General features: G+C 39.7%; 1 protein-coding gene across 1 annotated transcript in view; it reads right to left on the bottom strand.

Annotated features, from left to right (window-relative positions):
• Positions 1–11,011: 11,011 nt before the first annotated feature.
• mylk4a (myosin light chain kinase family, member 4a) overlaps positions 11,012–24,350 on the bottom strand; it is a gene marked incomplete at its 5' end in the record, with an annotated part of 28,131 nt that continues 14,792 nt past the window's right edge. The window contains 13 exons of the mRNA XM_084327666.1: positions 11,012–12,789; positions 12,941–12,995; positions 14,348–14,426; positions 14,662–14,814; positions 15,215–15,343; positions 15,490–15,560; positions 15,729–15,870; positions 16,780–16,889; positions 18,614–18,707; positions 19,517–19,622; positions 21,140–21,477; positions 21,683–22,061; positions 23,782–23,863. Coding sequence (XP_084183792.1) covers positions 12,942–12,995; positions 14,348–14,426; positions 14,662–14,814; positions 15,215–15,343; positions 15,490–15,560; positions 15,729–15,870; positions 16,780–16,889; positions 18,614–18,707; positions 19,517–19,622; positions 21,140–21,477; positions 21,683–22,061; positions 23,782–23,863 — 1,737 coding nt within the window. The 3' untranslated portion in view covers positions 11,012–12,789; position 12,941. The remainder of the gene's footprint in view (positions 12,790–12,940; positions 12,996–14,347; positions 14,427–14,661; positions 14,815–15,214; positions 15,344–15,489; positions 15,561–15,728; positions 15,871–16,779; positions 16,890–18,613; positions 18,708–19,516; positions 19,623–21,139; positions 21,478–21,682; positions 22,062–23,781; positions 23,864–24,350) is intronic.

The following is a 24,350-nucleotide window of genomic DNA, read 5'->3' as shown; positions in this document are numbered from 1 at the left end:
ATTTCTCAGCAAAGGCACAGGGGCCATCATTCTGTAGAATGGCCAACGCAGTAGCCCACAGGCGTCTCTCATTAACAGCGAGATATCAGCTAATTAAATTCAATCCCATACATCTAGTGAGAGCGGGTGTGGGAAGTGTCACAAGGAAAGATGAAATTACATACCTGGGTTCCATCCTAGAGGCAAATCTTTCCTGCAACAAAATGGCATCCAATGTAATCAAAAAAATCAACCAAAGAACAAGATTATTGTACCGGATCTCCTCTCTGGTAAACAAGAATACCCTGAACACTCTAGCAGGAGCACTCATTCAAGGGTACTACGACTATGCTTGCACCTCAATGGTACCAAAGCACCTCAAAGGCACTAAAAACAAGATTACAAACATCATAAAACAAATTGGTCGACCTGCTTGACCTTACTCCTAGAACCCACCTCACCCCTGCCCACTTTGACACCAGGATGGCTTAGAGTAGACGACAGAGTACAGCAACTTGCAATGGGCCTGGTCTAAGTAACAAGATACACTACACCACTAAGGTAACCATGTACATGTTGAAATACTACCCAAAGGTCAGTGAATACCACGACCACAACACCAGAGGGAGCTCCACAAATCATGTTAAACCCAGATTCGGCTCAAACAAGGGACTAAACACGTTTCGCAATTATGCCACAGCCGTAAAAAAAAATTTGAATCCCTACCCACCTTCAAAACCGCTCTCAAAGAGCACCTACGGGAGGCTGCAATTCGAACTGGCCACCGTAAATGTCCAACCCCCCCCCCCCCCCCCTATGCTTGCACCCCCCGACCCCCACCCACCCCCTCCCAATGTACAGTCTCCTCCCCCTCGTATGTATATATTTTCTGTTAGGATCTCTGTAAATGTCCGAACACCCTCCCACCCCCTCCTAATGTACATTTCCCTCCCCCTCGTATGTATATATTTACTGTTTAACAGTACTGTATATTTGTATATATATATATATATACAGTATATATATATATATATATATATATATATATATATATATATATATATATATATATATATATATATATATATATATATATATATATATATATCTGTATGTTGTGTATGTCATAAATGTGATTATGAATTGAAAATGGGGGACCCTGATGTAAACAAGACGAAAGTCTTTCTCTGGTCTGCATCCCCTTAACAATTGTGTGTATTGAGCTGTACTGTACCCATTCTGCAATCTGTTAATCAATCAATCAAGTAACTGAGTACTCTCACTCAAGTACTTAAGTATTTAAGTATTTGACGTATTTGTAATTTCTGCATCAGTAATCCTATTTGAGAGAGTCTGCTTGTTCCCCACTGTCCAGACTCGCAACCAATCAGAAGACCCCCCCACACAAGAAATTAACAAAGACCAGACCAGATTAATCAATCCATAAACATTCTCCTCCATCCTTCCAGTCCAGCCGTATCTTTTTCCTGGTATCACTGGGACCCGCTGGCCCTGCGGCGCTAGCCCGGGCAGGACGTGAACGTGTTAGGAATGAGCAGGATTGATTGTTGTCATTTGATTATGTCTCCATGTGTGGTACAGTCCAACTGAAACACAGGCCCGAATCCCAAGCCGAGTCGCTCTCCAAAGCCAGATGTTGAAATTTGTATTACAAGAAAGTTGAGATAGTAGAGATAGGCAGGAGGATAAGGGAGGGGGTTCGGTGTCTAGTGAGATAAGATCATCTTAAAAGTGACTGGCAGGAGAGATTTTAAAACGTGTTAGAGACCTACTGACCCTGTAGTCAACGAATGGACAGCTTCTGTCAATCTCTATCTATCTGTCCATCTATCTATAACCTATTAAGGCAGTCTGTCAAAAACAAATAAAATTAAAATAAACAACTCAATCTATAAATTCAATCTATAAACATAGCTATGGTATTATCTCTTTTGACACAGTTTTTTCTTTCCCTGTAAAGCCAGATTAGGACTATGAGTGTAGACTTCTGTAATTGTTGGTCAATTTGATTGATGTTATTGATAGGCTTGAGGTGAGGGGGCATTCTACTTCAGTTGAACTATCTCAAACCCACCCCGCCCTCTGCCATCCCTTGAACAATTGTGATTGGAGGATCAAGAAAAGAGGGTGGGGTTTGAGATAGGTCAATGGCACATTCATTATACATAGATTTCCATGTAATTGTGTGTGGGTTTTTTTTCACCCACAGCAGGAGATATTTACAATTCTTAAATTGATGCTGCAATAAACCTTGTATTGTTGCAACAGACCCCTCTGTAATGTTTCCACCCACTGAATTGTGTGTGAGCTCTTACAAACAAATGAGGTTTATATTAACATTTGCTAGACGGTTGTGACCGTCACACAAACACTGTGGCCTCATCAAGGCACAGCCCCATTCATCTATGCAGCAACCCCGGGTTTTACACTCCAGTCACGTCACTGATTGGAGGGTTTTCTCTCTGATTTCTAGCTTCAGGAGAGAGTGGTGCGGGTAACACAAATACTGACTGAAGAGTCCTGGAACAGTGTGAACTCTTAAAATGGATGGCATTCCCCTTTAAGAACTTGATTTTAAATGCTATCAAGACTGCATTAAAAATCTTACGTTGCTCCTCATGTTGTGCTTGTTTTTTTCTTTTCTTTTAGGATTACTTCCATTTTTTAGGGAAATAAAAGAATATACACATATGGTATCTCTAATTTCATTGTACTCTATACTTGTACCTTTGGAATGATTAAAGAATATATATACATATATATGTGTGTGTGTGAGTGTGTGTATATATATATATATATATATATATATATATATATATATATATAATATATATATATATATATATATATATATATATATATATATATATATTATATATATATATATTAAGGGATGCTCGATATTGGCTTTTTACCGATACCGATATTCCGATATTGTCCAACTCTTAATTTCCGATACCGATATCAACCGATATCAACCGATACCGATATAGCAGGGTTTCCCCCCCCCAAAAAACGGAATAATTTCAGGTAATTAATCATTTCACTGGATATATATATTAACAAATATTGTTATTGTTTTTTTTCTTTTTTAAACCGATACCGATATTTCCGATATCACATTTTACTGCCGATATCGGCCGATAATATCGGTCGGCCGATAATATCGGACATCCCTAATATATATATATATATATATATATATTAGTGCTGTCAAACGATTAAAATATTTAACTCGATTAATCGCATGATTGTCCATAGTTAACTCGCGATTAATCGCAAATTAATCGCATTTTTATTTTTTTATTTTTTTTACCTTAAACAGATCTTTTTCAAGTTTTAATACTCTTATCAACATGCGAGTCAACAAATGCTTGCTTTATGCAGCCATTTAACACAAAAGGATGACCCTCATGCATTGCAAATTTGCATCAAATTCAAAACAGAGTGATGCACAAAATAACTTAAAAGAAAATAATAATTTAAAACAATGAATAAAGTGTGCATGAAATAATAGGGGAAAGAAAACGTTACATTCACACACACAAGGGCTGATTAATCACACACCCCCCTCTCTCCCCTCACACACACACACTCTCCCAGCTCTCTTTCTCTTTTGCCCCTTCCTCATCTCTCTCACCCCCTCTCTCTCTCTATCACACACACACACACACACACACACACACACACACACACACACACACACACACACACACACACACACACACACACACACACACACACACACACACACACACACACACACACACACACTTCAGAAACAAACATAGTATCAATGAGAGCATCAATAATACACCTGAGTGAAGTCTAGTAAAAAAAATAAAAATAAAAATATATATATATATATATTGGTATCTCATAATACTTAATTTCATTGTACCCTATACCTTTCTACCTTTACAATGATTAATGCATCTAATTGAATCTCATATACAGGAAATATATATGATATGTATATGTATTCCCCATTGTCTTTGATGTTGTGCCTATTCTTTTGACTTGTGCATAATAAGTTCAAATATTTCAATCTTGGATCAATGATTCCTAAAATCATATTTTTTTATAGTGATTTTGTTCATGGCTGAGGCCAGCTGCACAGTCCTTTGATGTTGATCTTATAAAAGAATATAGAATTTAAATGTAAAATATTTAATAGTAATAATAATAATAATAATAATAATAATAATAATAATAATAATAATAATAATAATAATAATAATAATAATAATAATAATAATAATAATAATAATAATAATAATAATAATAATAATAATAATAATAATAATAATAATAATAATAATAATAATAATAATAATAATAATAATAATAATAATAATAATAATAATAATAACCAATGATATGTTCACAACTGTATTTAAAGTTTTCACGTTTTTGTTTTATTTGTCACATATGCATGTACGGTACATCATAGTGAAATGCTTGGTTCTGTATGACCCTCCTGAGATTGTGCTTCATACAGTAAAAAAGTACAAAGTAAAGACCAAACACTACAAAATATACAAAACTAAAATGTACAAAATGCTAATATTAGGTAGAAGAGAGAGTGCACATTTGTAAGAATAAATAGATAAAATATGGTATAATCTCTCTAGTAGTTTATTGTATTTTTACAACACAATGAGTCATTATTGAATGTATCACCAGGTGAGACACCATCTACTGTTTCGTTCTTGTTTTTTGGTATCTCTGTACTATTCAACTCCTGTCGTCACCATGCATGGTACTTTTCCAGCCAATGGAAATGAAGATCTTGTAAGGTATGATTGCTTGAAATGTACATGCTGTTCACAAGCCCACATTTGCAGCTTCCTCTAACTCACTCTCTCCATCCTGCCTTTTTGTGTTCCTCAGCCCTTCCGATGACCTCTGATTCCCATTTTTTCCTCCAACGTACAGCTCAACATACCCCCCCCCCCCCCCCCCCCCCAGTGACATCACCATCCCTCACGCTCTGGTTCTCTGTTTATTTTCCCAGGTGAACAAACTGTATCGCACACTGGCTCCCTCAGTTGCTCTTAATTAGGCTCCTGGAATCCTCTATGCTTTCATCTTGCGTAGGAGTGTGTGTGTGTGTGTGTGTGTGTGTGTGTGTGTGTGTGTGTGTGTGTGTGTGTGTGTGTGTGTGTGTGTGTGTGTGTGTGTGTGTGTGTGTGTGTGTGTGTGTGTGTGTGGTGCGTGCGTGCGTGCGTGCGTGCGTGCGTGCGTGCGTGCGTGCGTGCGTGCGTGCGTGCGTGCGTGCGTGCGTGCGTGCGAGGTTGGGGGGGGGGGGGGGGGTTAGAGAGTTAGGAGGTGTGCACAGATTGAAACTCTAAATGTCTGGCCAAACATAGTTTTGATAGCTTGATCTCATTTGATGAGATTGTGTCAGAGACAGATTTAATAAAGTCTCCTATCAACCACACCCAGAATGTTCTGTTCACAGTAAAAGCAGTGAGGGTGGGTTTCTGTGACGAGACCTTGATTAAGCCAACAGACCAGAGGACATCTTTCTGCTCTTTTGCTTGATTCTAGGCTTACATTTGGCTTTGGGAGACCAAGGTTAACACTTTGAATGCCAGCGACGTGTATTGTCGTCTTATTATGCCCCCCGTTGAGTGCCGACGACGCGAATTGTCGTTTTTTTTTATAGCGATATATTTCATCAACCGAGTCTCCAGTTGGTACAGCAGACCCTAGGAGCTCAGATGGGAAAATACCGCCCCCTATCGTCTATCCCTGTGTAACTGCAGGCCTATCGATTATACTGCTGGATCTGTGGAGGTGGAGCCAACTGGCTCCATTATGCTGGCGAGCCGTCTGATGATGAGGGAAGTGATTGCGAGTTGGAAAGCAGCGTGGAATATATATTTACAGCAGCCAATAATCAATCAATAAACGCGATCGATATTTAGAATGGCGATCAGGAATTGGAATAATCTTTTTGGAGAACATCTGATCTAAGGTAAGGAGTCTATGTTACCAGTTTTAGGATAATCAGAGCTGTATTCACTGAGATATCAGCATGTGCCGTGTGTGTACGTGTGTGTGTGTGATGTTGAGGAAATGAGAGAATAGATTTCTCAGCTCGCTTCTATAGCATGCATAAGTACACTTATACAACGGCATGCAAATTTCTCGATTCTGATTGGCTGGAACAGTCATTTTACACGTATTTATTCTTCACAATTCCACGCTGCTGGTCCCAGGACCCGCCCACAACCGAATCACATATCACTCCGCCGGATCAAAACAAGATGGCGGACAATAATCTTTAACAAATGGATATGTTGATAGCGTCATAACGACTAAATATGAAGCGATTCTGTCACGGCGAATGTCTTAGTCCTTTAAACAATGTTGGATGATGTAATTGATGGGTCATGAGTCATTATAGAACAAAAGAAAAATCGCGCGAATTGATTGATTGATTAATTAATTTGCAATTTTTTCCCCCTTCCTCTTCCTTGCCAGAGCTCATCTCTCACATTGTCTGGCTTCCAGACACACTCACTCGGTCGCATACACACACACACACACACACACACACACACACACACACACACACACACACACACACACACACACACACACACACACACACACACACACACACACACACACACGCACACAATGTCTTTGATAAATTGCAATTTTTTTTTTATTTTTTTTTACCTACTTTCAATAGAAGCATCTAAGAATGAAGTTCTATAGAAAGTAGGTCTGCATCCCCTTAACAATTGTGTGTATTGAGCCGTACTGTATTGTACCCATTCTGCATCTGGTAATACAATTTTCAATCAATCAATCATTCCAATAACCACTAACTTCATAATTAAAAACTAAAGAAAAGTTGGATGTGTTAGTTGGTTGGATGTCTTAGTTGAAAGGCAGTTGGATGTGTTAGTTGGTTCGATGTCTTAGTTGAAAGGCAGTTGGATGTGTTAGTTGGTTGGATGCCTTAGTTGAAAGGCAGTTGGATGTGTTAGTTTGCCAATAACACACAGTTGGATGTGTTAGTTGGTTGGATGCACTTCAAGCTGCTTCCACATGGAGGCAACTTCTCTCAATCATTCCAATAATACACAGTTGGATGTGTTAGTTGGTTGGATGCACTTCAAGCTGCTTCCACATGGAGGCAACTTGTCTTTTTTGTAGTTGTGGGAACTACTTTTTCTGGCGGATGGTTTTTTCAATAAATCTTTGATTAATGTGTGTTTATTGTATAGCAATAAGGTTGGATGAATGTGGCAGTTGTATAAAAGCATTACACCACTTGCAGTCGTGATTTGTGAACAATAAACCATGCCTAGGGGGGTCTAACAATCACCCCTAGGCATGGTTTATTGTTCACAAACCACTCCTGTGCGTGATGTAATGCTTAAATATACTATCGATAATCTAGCGTTTATTTGAAAACGATTCATAAATAGGCCGACAAATGACAGCGTGTCTAGTGTATTCGAGAATATTCCAATAAATGCCGTTTATGGGGGAATCTTTCTATTTTCCGGAAACTTAAAAAAAACTAGCGATTTTCGAAATGCTATAAAAAGGATATGAACCGATTAAAAAACAATCCGTTTCGACAATGTTGACTGCAAACAAGTCATTGATAAGCGACGGGCAGATTAGACACATAGCCATAATTTAAAACATAGATTATGCGTTTTTAACGCTATCATTGAAGTGGATGCTGGCACTCAACATGGTTTTCAATGTTAAATGGCCGGCACTGATCTACTGTAGTTAAAGCCATTACTTTGAGGATTTTCAATATATCATTGCCATTTCAATGTCCATACCTTGGCAGAATTACTGTAGAAACATGTTGAGACCGATGTGAATGAAAGATGATTGACAAGACCAAGATGAGTTCATTAATACCCTCTATTTTCTATTGATAGTGTGAGACTGGGGCGGAGTTCTGCTGAAGGCGCAAAGGAAGTCTTTCCACACAAAACTTGCTTTATCAACAAAGAAAACTTCACATTCACCATTAGGGCTGTTCACCCCCTCCTCCCATCATCAAAACAAACCCTGTGCCGGGAACAAATGGCAAAACGTTTTGCAACAGGAAGTGACAGGGTTTATGGGAAATGTGGTCTTAGCATGAGAATTCCTTCGGTAATGGTCTCATTTGTTTACTGTAGTTATACCAAGGTATCACAACCAGTGGCGGAAAGTAATTTTCACTCAAGTACAGCACTTTGTACAAGTACAACGCAAAATTGAAGAATAATTGAAGAGTATGAATTTGAAGCCTGCCAACTTCAAGAGGACATAATCAGAGCAGCATAACTGGACCACATATCACTTTAACATAACCTTTAATCAGAGCAGCCTAAGTGGACCACATACCACTTTAACACAACCTTTAGAGGTCAGTGGGTCAAGGATGGAACACTTCCAAGTATTGGAATACATAAACATGATGGAGAATGCATACTTGTGTAACCGGTCTTATTTGACCTGCCCTGGGTGGGAGTTGAACCCCGGTCTCCCGTGCCGCGGGCGGCATCGCAGACCAACTCACCTCTTGGTATAGTGGTCTGCGATGCCGGGGTTCAACTCCCACTCAGGGCATGTCAAATAAAACCGGTTACACTTGTACTTTCGATACCTAAGTACATTCAATAGCAAATACCTTTTTACTTTTATCCCCTTAGGGGTCAATAAAGTCCTTTAATGAGGACTTTTACATTTACCAGAGTACTATTTTATATGGGTATTTCTATACTTAATAATAATACTATAATAATAATCATAATAATAATAATAATAATAATAATAATAATAATAATAATAATAATAATAATAATAATAATAATAATAATAATAATAATAATAATAATAATAATAATAATAATAATAATAATAATAATAATAATAATAATAATAATAATAATAATAATAATAATAATAATAATAATAATAAGTAAATTAACTGTGTACTTCTATCACCACTGGTCACAACAAATTTAACAATTATATATTTTGTTGAATATTTATACCCAGTGTAATATTCAGAATATTAGAATCATTATAAATGTAATGGCATTTTAAAAGCTTGAATAGATAGCACAGCCAAGAATATGAGTCCGCCTTACACTCCACCTAAACAACCCAATGGTTGTTTAGGTGGATGGATCAGACCGTGAGAACATTCCTCATAAACAGGGGTGTTTTGTTTTCATTCCTACACAAAATTAAACCAGATTTCTTTTACAGATTGGTTTCCAAACATCTTCTAATGTGATGTAATGTGGATCAACCTACACCGAGATCTCCCTTTGCCTTTGGGTATTACGGGGGCAAAGGTTTGGGGCTAATCCACACCATCAAACATGACTCCATGTTGGCCTGAAAGGTCAGGGCCCTCTTTGCTTCAGACCTTTTCAAAAGCAGAGAAGTCCTTTTGATCAGGGTTTAAAGGGATGGTTCACGTTTTTGAGAAGTACTATCTGATTTGTTACAAACAGGGAGTCTGTGCACCAGTGGATGGGTTTTTCGAGATATCAAAATCATAAAATGTTAGCATGAAATATAAATGCTGTTGATGAGGTGATATTAATTTGTCATGCCACCCATTAATAATTCCCACCGACATGCTTAGCTGAAGGTTTTCAACCTCGAACATCACAATAGTCTAAACACTGCTGCATGCATCTCAGATTTATAACTGGTGACAGATATGATACTCACCATTGTGTCCTGTATGATAGGGTGGGTTGGCCTTCTCTTGCAGAAAGGCGCAACAAACACTGGTATTTATTTATTTTTAAAGCCCTTATTGGTAAACAACCTGTTTATATCTCCTCATTGTTAAATTGGAATATTGGAACCTATTCAACTCGATCGAATGACTAGATGGTTCTTAGGGTTCCTCAGATTTGTTCTGAGCTAGGGAAGTCAGCATTTTCCTTTGATGCCTCTAACTCATGGAATGTCCTTCAACTCACGCTAAAATTGGAGGTTCTCCCTTCCCTTGGAATGTTTAAATGTATGATTTCAGACCATTGTGTGACTACCTGTAACTGTTTTAGTTGATATTTTAAAATTATTTTTAAACGTTTTTAATTTGTTTTACTCTGGTGTCTAAATTTCTGTGAATATTGTTTTTATTATGTACTGTACAATCGTCGTTTCTGTAAATGAGGGAAACCTCAGATGCTTACGATTTTAAATAAAGGTTGAAATGAAATGAAATGTTTTCTGCTTCCGACATCACAATAGTCTAAACTCTGCTGCACGTTTTCTGCTTCCAGCATCACAATAGTCTAAACACTGGTGCTTTTTGAATGGAGTGATAAGACCAAGTTTCTGACTATTTCTTAATTTTTTTTTAATGAAGCATCTCTTTAAGCCATTGGTTCTCAAACACTTTTCATATCAAGGACCCCTACATTGACACCTAATCGGTCTGAAAAGACATTTGTTGTTAGATGTTGATTTAGTGGAGAATTCAAAATATATATACAGTGAGGAGATAACAGGAGAGAGTGAAACCTATGATCAGAATATACATTCTTATACATTATCTCATTGGGCTAAACTTCTAGTGAATAAAATATTAGTGGAACTAAACTAGTGTTCATGTTTGCTGGGGACCCTGGAACCTCCTCAAGGACACATGGAGAAGCAATGCTTGAAGCGACCTGAGCGATGAAACTCTTTTAAACATGTTGTTTATTCACTATGATCCCTGAGCAGTGGTTCAAGTTTCCTCTGTTAGTCTGTTGCCCTCTTCTGGCAGCTTTTGGTCAGTTGTTTTGTGGAAAAAGAATGAATGTAAATGAATTTGGCTGAATTTATAGGCCCACACATTTCAAGAAGCTTGAATGATCGAAGAGGCAACTTCATTTTCAGTTAAAAGTGTTTAATGCTACACACTTCAAACATTCACAAATTTCTTGAAGACAATTATAGTTATTCCTTTTGTTTTTGTTTTACTCAATTCATCTTCACGACAAGCAAAATCACACTGCCCACGTGAAAGGTATGCTAACAAAAATGTACAATTGGGAGTTCCCCGTGATAAAAATCTGAGCACCTTCTGCAAAACCTAGTACAGTAGGTAGGTAGCATTATTACTTTCAGTTATTTAACCTTCACAGAAGGTAGATAAAAACATAGGTTTGTCGTATGAATGAGCATCTAGCATGACAAATCTGTGAACGATACAGTAAAACGTGAATGCTTGGGCTTTAAGGGAGCAACTGCAAATAAAAACATGCAACCTTCCGTGAAGTCTAAACAGCAATGGTTAATTTGAACTTTCCTATTTAAACAATAAGAATAGCTGATAAGACTTGAATTATTTTAATATAAAGTAAAAATGTATATTTCTCATACTCAACGTGGACAAAGTAGAATGAAAAAAAAAGAAAAGAAAAAGAAACAAGACATGCTACAAGCATACAAGTGTTTCCAACATGACAACAATGGCTAGGACAAACTCAACGTGTTATCTTCGTTTAAATAAATAACATTATAAAGTGCACATACTGTTTATGACAGCTAACCATGTAAATGTCATACATACAATCACTGAGCATTTCTACGCAGCTTATCCCGAATTATGTGAGAAAATATGAGCATATTTCCTTTGCATCACTTTACTGCAGTGATTTGGGCTTCATTACACGTCAGAGTCTATTTACACATTGTGACAAAAACAAACAAACAAACCAACAAAGAAATCATACCTGTAAAGTTGAAACATGAAGCATTGCTACGGTCATAGAACAAACCTGTGCAGTAGCCTTGGTACAGTAATAGTTGAGGTACAGCACTCAACATGGGAGCGCTCTACATCAGTAGAAAACTTCAAAGAGCAGCGCACCATCACCGCACTCTGTGTGAACCTTGTGGTGAATTGTGAGAAATCCCTTATGAAAATAGAACGACCCAGGATCACTGCACGTACGTCTATGAAAATGTTTTATTTTATTTCATTTTCACTTTATTTAAACTCAGGAGGCATTGAGGGGGAACCCTCGTTTTCAATGGCGCCGAATATTATGCAGCCGGAACACTGTGCTCTTTAAAACTTTCAAGGTCATCTTGTCAAGCCCCATATTTCTTCACGACAAGTGAGAGTTAGGTCTTGGTATGACATTCGTTGCTATCTAGTAATTTGATATAACTCTGCAAAGCATTTATAACTCTGAATCTTAATATCGCTCTGTTTTAAAAACGGACTGTACGATTATTTTCCATAGAAAGTACACTTTCTTTTCTTCCCACTTTCACAACTCATCATAACCAAAAACACAGCTATGTTTTACTTAAGTCTTAACAAGCATTACCAATGTGTAAAAAATAAATGACAATCTGCAGACTCAAAATGCAGGTAAAAGTCATATTTAGCTGTCAGTATTTGTATCAAAAGCACAGTCGATCAATTTGAGTATGAAAAACGTCTTCGCTCCAATTGAATTTGAACACATTACAAAGCAAGACGATTGGCCGTTCTACAACAGACTGGGCTCTTATAACAATATAGTACATCGTATCATGTGTATCATGTCAGCGAAATGACTAAATGTAAATGTATCATGTCATATGAATGAACTCGAGATATTGCCACAGGCACGGTACACAAATAGGCTCCGGTCCTCTATGTTATTTAGCAAGGTTGGTCCAGGTGGCTACTGCTACAGCAATCATGTCACAGCTGTAGAAATAACAGTATAGAGAGGACCGTTCAGTTTCATTGGGTCAGCTGTCGGGATGCCTTGCAGATTTTGAGACGTGCATTGCTTCCCCCTGGTGGACAATAAGAGGATTATTGCTATGAAGATTATTTTCTTTCCAGACAATATATATTTTTTTATCTCCTATGAGAATTATGTGAATATGTCATCTAATAGAGTGATGAAGCAATAGTTGTGTGTTTGATAATAGGAGAGAGACAAACCTCAGTTATCTGTGGGGGGGATGCATGAAGCTCTCCGTGATCTACACATTGTTTTCTGTTGGGACAAAAAAAAAGGGAAGCAAAAGATGCAAAAGATGAAGCTGATTCGTTCACAATTTCTTTTTAACCCTAGCCCCATTTCTTACTTACCAATGAAGTTGTTGATCGGTAGAGTCCTTTCTCAATCCATTCATACTGGAGACCCACAGTTAGTTTCCAGAAATCTATAGGGTCATGCTCCTGTCTGTATGAGCCCTGAAAACAAGACTGAAAATCTACTTTGAGTGCACTTCAGGGCTAGATTGAGTAGATTTCAGCATTGACTTCAGGGCTTTTACAGACAGGAGCATGACCCCAACGACTGGGGGGGGGGGGGGGTAAACTAACAATTTAATGCTAATGTACACCTAAAACATAATAATCATCAGCAGTTATGCTGGTACTCTTTCTTATCCGAAAACTGAAATACATTTCTTCAATAGCCCAATAAACCCAATGTTCAATAGCCGAATAAACCCAATGTATTTTAATTACAGTATTGGAATGATAAAGGAGCATCTCTGACAGCACTCACACGTTCAACTTTATGCTATAAACATTACGCTATTAGCAGTAGCCATACCGGAAAAGGAATGTGAATCACTACCCACTTTTAAAACCACTCTCAAGGAGCACCTACGGCCCTACGGGAGACTGCAATTCGAAACTGGCCCCTGCAAATATCCTAACACAACCCCCTCCAATGTACAGTAAATGTCCTAACCCAGTAATACACGAGACCCTCTTCTTGGACCAAGTAAGGTTTTGTCGATAATCCAATGTACAGGTACCCCCCGCCTACCCCCCCCCCCCCCCCCACCCCAACCACCCAACCACATCCAATGTACAGTAACCCCCCCCACCTACCCAACCCCCCCCCCCACCCCACCTCCTCCAATGTACAGTTTCTTCGTCAAATGTATATACTCTTCTTTTCTTTTTTTAAACTCTTTTTGTATCACAAACAGTACTGTATTTGTAAATCTGGTATGTCATAAATGTATAGATGTAGCAGTACTGTCTATCTGTATGTCATGTATGTAATATATGTTATGATGAATTGAAAATGATGTAAACAAGACCGAAGTCTTTGTCTGGTCTGCATCCCCTTAACAATTGTGTGTATTGAGCTGTACTGTATTGTACCCATTCTGCAATCTGTTAATAAAATGTTCAATCAATCAATCAATCAAACAAACCGTACCACCAGTTAAAGAGAGAAGACAAAATGCAATACACTGTATTTAACATGAATTTCTTTGAATATTTGATTCTGTATTGAGATTGTTACACCCCCAGTACTCTTTTGATACATTTACCAAAGCATAGAGAATAGTTAACTAGTATTAAACTAATAGTATACTATACCCTTGAATGAAGGCGGTGATGAAGGACAGAGTCAGAGAGCCATGGTTGTCTCAAGGCCTCAGTTGCTCCAATCCTCCAGCTGAAGAGGAACAAGACTGAGTTATTATTATATAATGAGAGAGACAGAGACAGAGAGACAGAGAGACAGAGAGACAGAGAGACAGAGAGACAGAGAGACAGACAGACAGACAGACAGACAGACAGACAGACAGACAGACAGACAGACAGACAGACAGACAGACAGACAGACAGACAGACAGACAGACAGACAGACAGACAGACAGACAGATAGAGACAAGACACAAGACAAATACCTCTTATTGAAGACGAGACACTTGGTGATGAACTCCTTGGCCTCGTCAGACGTATCTATGAACTCGTCCTCCTCGAAGCTCCACCGACAGTTCAGGATGTTGTTCAGAGTCTCATTGTCATCATCTCCAAGGAAGGGACACAGACCACTCAGACTACATGGAAGATGCAGGAGATTATTAGTGTGTGTGTGTGTGTGTGTGTGTGTGTGTGTGTGTGTGTGTGTGTGTGTGTGTGTGTGTGTGTGTGTGTGTGTGTGTGTGTGTGTGTGTGTGTGTGTGTGTGTGTGTGTGTGTGTGTGTGTGTGTGTGTGTGTGTGTGTGTGTGTGTGTGTGTGTGTGTTTGTGCATGCGCACGTGTGTGTGTGTGCGTGTGTGTGTTTAGTTTATCTATTTATTTTTTACCCAGGGGCAGTGCACATTAATCAACATCTTCAGTTTCCACATCAATGTAAATGTTCCAGAATTAGCTAATGAGCTAGTTTCCATCTGTAGTCCCTGCGTGTTCATGTGTGTGTGTGTGTGTGTGTTCGTGTGTGCGTGTGCGCTCACTTACAGCATATAGGCGATGACTCCCAGGCTCCACATGTCGGTGTTGAACGACACAAAGTCAAAGTTGATGACTTCAGGAGCCAGAAACTCCGGGGTGCCGAAGTTCACTTTCAGCTTCTCTCTCGGCTTGTATCTATGAAGTGGGAATTCATTTGTGATTTTCATTTGATTCATTTTCATTAGTTCCTGTTCCAGGTTTTCAATTATTTGACAGATTTTAAAATGTAGAATTAAATTGTATTCTCAGTAAATAACACAGCTGTGAGTAACCAAACTTACATTCTGGCAAGTCCAAAGTCGATGATTTTGACCTTGTTGGTGACCCTGCTCACACACATAATGTTCTCAGGCTGAAAACCAAAGAAAAGTGTAGACTCAACCACCAAATGACATGCTTACGCCACGCCACCGCGCTAGAGGAGTGAATCCACACGGACATAATCACACAGACAAGAAATTAATCAAATAAATATCAAAGTCAATAAACAAACAAAATCACACGAGGGACCAGTCTCTACCTTCAGGTCTAGATGCAAGATGGACATCTTGTGCATGTGCTGCAGGCCCTCGCAGATCTGCTTGATGAAGACCACTGCGTCCAACTCCTTCAGCTTGTAATTCTCGTCGATGATCCGGTCGAACAGCTCCCCTCCGTCCACACTGTGGTCGTACACACAGAGACACTTAACCCTTTCACTACCACACTACCAAATGGTTTAACCCTTTCACTGCGACAATACAGAAGGTTAACCTTCCGCTCTCAAAGAGCACCTACGGGTGGGTGCAATTAGAAACTGGCCCCTGTACAGTTTCTTCCCCTTCGGATATATATTTGTTTATGATGTTCTCTCTTTCTTACACAGTACCGTATATTTGTATGTCTTGTATGTCATAGATGTCTTGATTAATTGAAAATGGAGGACCCTTATGTATGTCTTCATCCTCTTAGCAGTTGTTTGTATTGAGCTGTACTGTATTGTACCCATTCTGCAATCTGTTAATAACGTTTTCAATCAATCACTCAAACCTCTCACTGCCACACGACAGAGGGTTAAAAAGCTATAATCTGTAATGCCGTCAAACGGCGACCTCCAGGCAAAAGAGACATCCTGGGTTTGAACCCGGCCCTCGACCTTAGTTGCAGGTCATCTCTCTTCTCTCTCTCTCCCACGTGCTTCCTGTCACCGTTCACTGTACTAAGAAGGCAGGAATTCCCTACACAATGCATCTTTACAAACAAAAAAAAAGTATCTGATCTGTGGGTTGGAGTTGAGTGGGAATAAAGGGAGGGGTTGCCAAGGCTCTGCCATGAGAGGTCTGGAGAAATTCACAGAATAATAAGTTACTAAACTACTACTAAACTCCAACCCACACATCAGACCAAAACAAAAGGAAATCCAAACAAAGTGCCAAACAAAGCGTGGTGCTATTTTGCCAAGAGGTCGCCGTTTGACGGCATTACAGACTCTACCTTTAAGTAAATCTATCAAGGAGAGCATTTTCTAACGTGTGTCAGTCACCTTTGACTGAATGGGAAAACACGTGGGCTGAATAGTAGAAGCAACATACTACTCAAGTACAAGGATGATGTCGCTCCTGGACTCGTAGGCGGCGTAGAGCTGGATCAGGCTGGTGTGGTCCAGCTGGTTCATGACCTGGATCTCATTCTTCACCACTTCCTGGGGATGAGAGAAAAAACACACACACACACACACACACACACACACACACACACACACACACACACACACACACACACACACACACACACACACACACACACACACACACACACACACACACACACACACACACACACACACACACACACACACACACACACACACACACACACACACACACACACACACACACACACACACACACACACACACACACACACACAATGAGAGTAGGTCAAAAACTGATGGCACCACCATTGATATCATGGCTTAATTGTATTATACCAGCGCATCATTTAAGTGCAAACGTGGTACCATGGCAATAAATTACTTTTACCATGACAGTGCTATGGTAAATGATTCATACAATGGCTGGTACCATGGTAAAACTGAAATTACCATCAAACTTCCATATATACTTATATAAAGAGTATATATAAAAATATACTTTTTCATTGAATATGGACCACCGGTGATGTCATCAGAGACATTGAATCGTTGTGTTATGTTAATTACAGTTGCATGAAAGGCACTTTCATTGAGCTGTGATTAACACAAGGATGCAATGTCCCCGATGAAATCACCGGTGGTCCATATTCAATGAAAAAAGTATCATGGCAGTTTGATGGTAATTTCAGTTTCGCCATGGTACCAGCCATTGTATGAATAATTTACCATAGCACCTCATTTACTTGCAATAACTGTCAAACTAAACAAACATGTGCAAAACTGTTTAGAGTTTTTGGATGTGTGTGAGATCATGTGCAAAATAAAGCAGTATTGTTTTTTGGGGGCGAAGCGCCCCTTTAACACTTTCAATGCCAACGACGCTATATGTCGTTTGTTCATGCCGACCGTTCATTGCCAACGACGCGATATGTCGTTTGTTTTTTTATTAGCGGTTTGAATTCATATTTCATCAATCTAGTCTCACGTTAGTGCTGCAAACTCTCTCTGAGCTCCATTGGAAAAATACTGCCCCCTATCGTCTCCCGGATGGTAATGCACGCATTGGAATGGACTCAATGAAAATGGATTAGAAAAGAAAAATCCGGAATCCACATTTTTCTTCTCAGGCAAGTAACCCAAGCCCATCGGACTCATTGTGGACCATCAGAACAGCGTGGAATACATATTTCCAGTACGCAGCGTTGGATCAATAAACGCGATCGATATTTGGAATGGCGATCAGGAATTGGAATAATCTTTTTGGAGAACATCTGATCTGAGGTAAGGAATCTATTTGACCAGTCTTAGGATAATCAGAACTTTTTTCACAGAGATATCAACGTTTGCCCTATGTGTGTGTGTGCTGATCAGGAAATGAGAGATTCGATTTTTCAGCTCGCTTCTCTAGCATGCATAAGAACACATATACTATCAATAATCTAGTGTTTATTTGAAAAGGATTCATAAATAGGCCGAAAAATGTCAATGTTTTTTGTGTATTCCAGAATATTCCAGTAAAGGGCGATTATCATAGAATCTTTATATTTTCCTGAAACTTAAAAAAAAATAGCGATTTTGATAAGCGGCGGCCAGATTAGACACATAGCCATAATTTAAGACATAGATTATGCGTTCACAAATGCGAGTGCTATATCATTGAAGTGGGTGGCGGCATTCAAGGGGGTAAAAAGGAAAACACGGCCGGCACGGAAAGTGTTAAGGGAGGTGTAGTTTACAATCATCATACAGTAGGTACTGTATTTCCAACGTACCTTCTCTTTCTGACTCTTGCCTTTGATGATCTTAGCCGCAAAGGTGAGTCCAGAGGAGTTCTCGATACATTTGTGCACCTGGCCGAAACGACCCCTGGGAGGAGCAGGGAGAGATTAGTACGCTGTCATCACGCCCGGTCGTCTGAGTCACACCTGTCTGTATCGTCTTCTGTACCCCCTCAGTGTAACCTTAACTCCTGCAGCAGGGTCAGACTGAAAGTCGCCCGCACTGTCGCCCTGTAAGTCACAAATCCTTCAACGCTACACAATGAGATACTTGCTCAAAACAGCTGTTTAAACGGTTGTTGGTGGTGGTGATGTTGTTGTTGTTTTGGTTGTTTTTTATTCATTGGAGAAGAGGTTTCGTGCCAATGTTGTACTTCCTCTATCGGAGTCAGACTGGTCTGTCCTCTTTGAAGGGCCGGATTAACACTTATAGCTAGCGATTAGCTACCAGCTGGCAGTCGGGGCTCAGTTTCACATACCCCACAATCCTAGAGTAAAAATAAACTGCCGTGCCTCTGAAGCTATGAACCCAAGGAAGAGAGGAGAGAGAGAGAGAGAGAGAGAGAGAGCGAGAGAGAAAGAGAGAGAGAGAGAGAGAGAGAGAGAGAGAGAGAGAGAGAGAGAGAGAGAGAGAGAGAGAGAGAGAGAGAGAGAGAGAGAGAGAGAGAGATAGAGAGATAAGGGGGGGGGGGTTACACACTTAGTTTTTATGGGGAAACCTCGTTATCCACCTGCCTTTGATCTGTGTCTCGTCAGTGCTCTGTGCAGACTATTAATAACCTATCTCAAGCCCCACCCCTTTTTCATCCAAAGCAACTGTTGTGATTGGAGGGTCAAGAAAAAAGGGCGGGATTGCTATATGTCAACTGAGTAGAATCATAGTACTACGGTACTTACCCTCCTAGGATCTCCTGCCTATTGATGGTGTAAAAGTTGGTGATCTGGTTGGGTTTGGTGGACACCACGCGATGACTAAAGGGAGCTGCGATAGGAGGGCCAGTGTCTGTATGGAGAATAGGGGATATGATTAAAAAAAAAAAAGCTATCTATTTAATAACGACAGTTTCGAGGTGAGAAAGTCGAAGCTTCGTTGGGTAATCACTTGGAATGTGTCTTTAGTAATGGGTACCTCGCCGACTGTCATAATCAAGTTAGCACTCCGTGTGCACTAACGCGTTGTGATGAACATGAGACGACACGATGTGTTTGTTATTTAGACGTTATGGAAATGCTAGTGCTAGGGGGTCGCCTCACCTGACCTGAGGTTTTACACTACGACCGACCAGTCCCACACTAATACAAAGGCTTTAAATGAAGTGGCTTACATGCCATTGTACTCCAGTTCTCTGTCACTCAACTGTAATCAACTGTAATCCCTCTGTAAGCATCTGGGCTAATATAGGCTACTTATTTTCTACTCTCCTCTATGACTAGCAGGGTTCATACACTATACACAATACTCCCAAATTAAATCCCACAACTATTCCATGATACAGTATAGTTCAATCTCCTTGACCAGGATGTGTCTGCGTTTGAAGCGACAATGTGTCATTTTCCTATTAATCAAGTGCTGGAGCTTGTACATAACAAACTGAGACCACCGGTGCTTCGACACGCTGCTCACGTTCGCTGCTGTGAGCCTCAAATGCTCCAGCCTCCAGCGGGGTCAGGGTTATCATGTGGGAAATGTACTGAAAACGCTGCTCACTCCCAGCAGGTGCAACACAATTACACAATATCGCTTTAATGTTCAAATCTTAAATTTTCTGTTGGACAACTTCTCTGCAGCATGTCTTGCTCCTGCCATGAATGTAGACTTACACTATGTAATCAGAAATATGCTGTTGTTGTTATTCTGTCAAAGATAAACTAGATCTATCTGCAGCCAAACATGCAGACTTTACTGTTTTTTGTTTAATGTCCTTGACATTTCCACTACTTTTTACACATAATATGTATCATACATATTGTCTTGTATGTCATAAATGTATTGATGAATTGAAAATGGAGGACCCTTATGTAAACAAGATGATAGTCTTTTTTCTGGTCTTCATCCTCTTAGCAGTTGTTTGTATTGAGCTGTACTGTATTGTACACATTCTGCAATCTGTTAATAATAATAATAATAATAATGGATTCGATTTGTACCGCGCTCCACATTCGCGAGAATCTCAGAGCGCTTACAGGAGACAAATACAAAAGTTAAATGAATAAAACAATTTAAAATTAATAAAAACAATTAAAAAGACTAACAACCAGTAAATTGGAAGAACCTAAGAGTAAAATAAAATAAAAATAATAGTAAAATGAATAGAAGTAAAAAAAAAAAAAAAAAAAAAAGTAAGAGAAAATTCAGGCAAAAGCCTTGTTAAAAAGAAATGTTTTTAGGCCCCTTTTAAAAACCTCGACGGATTGTGGTTAATAAAGTTTTCAATCAATCAATCAATGAAACCATGACTATTCCAGGTTTTCCACGACCATATGAACCCTGGACTAGTGTGTAAAGATGCTCAGGCTCACCAATGAGGAAGCGCTCAACAAGTTCATCATCGTCTGTGAACCGATCGTTTTCCTCCATCCTCTTCTTCTCGACCCTCTCCCTCAGCTCCTTTAGCTCCAATCGGAATTCAACTCCATCTGCCTTGAAGATGCCCCAGCCTTCTGAACTCTCTTCCTCCTCCTTCTCCTTCTCCTCCTCCACCTTCTCGTTCTTCTCTGCCCCATCCCCCACTCGACTCTTCTTGTGGTCCTCCGTTCCGATGACTTCCTCATTCACACGGCGCTTACTACTGGCGTTGGCCTCTGCCGTCTGGTCCTGTTCTGCCCCCAACGATGAGGAGGCACCTTTGTGGTCATCACTGTTGGAACAATGTTGGGGTTTTTTTTGTGGGGGGGAAGTTGTTGCATGGATGTGTTTATGTTGCAAGTGTATGTCTGTCACCAGACACATATCTAGTGCACATGCAAATTATATTGACCAAGATAAATAAAGTTATATGGTATTAGAAAAATTAACGAGGGGCAAGTTGATAATTTCAGTTTTAGAGATAAAATATAGGCTACCTTGCAGGAATGGAGTCTTTTTGAGAAGCATGAGAAGCAGAGGGTTTTAAGGATTTAGTTTCTGTCTTCTGAGCTTCTGTAGTAGCAGCAGCAGCCTCCTTATTCTCCTTCAATACCACCTTTTTATCAGGCTTGGATTTTTCCTCCTTTACATGCTTGGACTTTTCCTTCTCCCCCTCAGACAGATCTTCTTCCTCGGCCACGGGAGTTTTGGACTCTTCCGGGAGATGGTCCAGCAGCTTTGGACCTTCAGAGGTCCCGCCAGCCTCCAGGTCGAGAAGGCCAGGGGAGACCTGGTGGCCTGATCTCTCTGCATTCTCCCTGTTGAGCTTCTGTACCTCCTCTAGGAGCAATGCCTGCTTCCTCAAGGAGATGGTGTCTACAAAGATCCAACCAGAACAGCAGGAGATTCAGTCTCGTTCAACCACTTCACTTTAGTAACTTTGTAAGCCATATCACACAAGATGAGGGGGAGTACTTTACTGTACTGGCCTACTGTACTGTATATTATCAGCATGCCCATGATGCAGTACAGAGTGACACAAGCTTGCAGTAGGCCTTTAGGAAGTGTCTGAGGAAGGTGTCTGTATAGATAATATATCTATATCTGTACATATCCCTTACCTACTCTTACTAGTTACGCTGCTGGCCAATATAACTTACTACCATAGTGTCTTTATACCTGTATCACTGTACATATTAATACTACAACTCTGTACATACATATGATTAGCACTATTACTCAGCGGTACTAATCTATATATTTTATACCCAGTTTAATCACCTGCACATTGTATATTACTATTGCACTTTATTGTTACATTTGCACTCTGGTTGGATGCCAAACTTATTTAGGTTGTACTGTACTTGTGCTGTATAATGACAATACATTTGAATCTAATCTAATCTAATCAAGTTACAAGTTATGGCAACTAAATTATTTTACAAAGATAATTGATTAAATTATATATAGTTTTCAGCTCTGTTAACATATCCTGAAACTATACAATGTTGCTGAGCAACACGAAAAAAAGAAAAGTCAAATTGTTGTTAACAAGAGTAGAGGGATACATTTACAGGTAAACGTTCCATTACTGGGGTATATTTATATCAGCACTGCAACTAATGTTGTATAACTAATCCGAACGTGCTAAACACACTGAAACCTTCCCTGAACAACACCCTTGTGAAAAGTAAAATGGGACGGCATGTGGCCATCTAATATTTCACCCTGACCTTTCAGTCTCTGTTTCAGTGTCACACTTTGCACAACGCAAGTAGTCTACAGTTGTTTACGTCTGGAGGAAGACTGTTGTGATTGGACTGATATCTTGGGTGCTATGGAAACTTTGAGTACAACCCCGTCACTCCGTGGTGCACTGGCAGACTCGGGGGGGGGGGGGGGGGGGGACTGCACCCCTCGTGCCCCCACGGTTTAAAAACGTTGCGCTAAAGTGCCATTTGCTCCGGGAGGGTCATCAAAGAGAAGTCGCCTATTCTCAGTCCTTGCCCCACAATGGTGGAATGAACTACCCACCCCAGTTAGGACAGTCGAAACCCGTCCAATCTTTCGCCGTCGACTAAAGACGCACTTCTTCAACCATTATCTGAATTAAAAAGAAAAAAGTTAAAAATATCTAACCCTAACTAACCTTACTGTCATGCACTTGTCCTAATAAACTAACCTACACTGTAGCACTCAACACTTTGATGAACATTGTTACTCAGCTGATAGAGTTGTGCCCTTCCTGATGACTTGTCGTACAGAACTTGTAAGTCGCTTTGGATAAAAGCGTCAGCTAAATGACTAAATGTAAATGTAAATGTAAAATAACCCGAGATTGGAAGCACGTAATAGGTCAAGCGGTGTGTCCATCAAAGGGCGGCCTGTCGGAATGTTAAGTGCTTAATCTTAATCAAGGATGAAGACTATTTCACCATACATGACGCATCATAGCTTTTTGCTGACTGATGGGGTCCCATGTTGTGCAGTAGGTGCCCTTTTTTTCTTTTCGATCCCTGCCCTTCAAACAGCCTGAGTCCGCCACTGCCGTGGAGTATAAACGTTTACAAGATTTGTTTCACTTTGAAATGAGCACCTGCTGCATCCGGCGGCTTCTTCTTCTTCTGAGTCTTCAGACCCTTGAGGCTCAGACGTGGCTTCTCTGTTCCGTCTTTTAGCTGGGAAACACAAGATGGGAACGGGTGAAAAGGAAGGCAGAGACAAGAAGAACGTTCCCACTCCTCCATCAAAGGATGGAGATAATCACAGATGTTCTTGAATGAATGAATGAATGATAATATGGGGGGAATGTTTAGAATAGCATAAAAATCCATATAAAAATGTATGCATGCAACCTGCTTACATCTGGCTCTGTCAGCAAGGGAAATACATAACACACAAATTATACATAAACCAGCAACCGAGTATCTTCCCTCAAGCACTGTAATTAAGTAACATTTTGAGGTACTTGTACTTTACTCGAGTATTTCCATTTTAGAAAACCTTTTTTACTTTCACTCTGCTACATTTCAAATAAAATATTGTACTTTTTACTCCACTGCATTTATCTGAATGCATCAGTTACTGGTTACTTTGGAGAAAATTATTTTGCACACAAAATGTGATAAAGATTATATACTTTCACATTTGAAGCCTGCCAACTTC

This window comes from Notolepis coatsorum (assembly GCF_963971535.1).
Source record: "Notolepis coatsorum genome assembly, chromosome: 13".
NCBI lineage: Eukaryota > Metazoa > Chordata > Actinopteri > Aulopiformes > Paralepididae > Notolepis > Notolepis coatsorum.
This window is presented reverse-complemented; position numbering and strand designations above follow the sequence as displayed.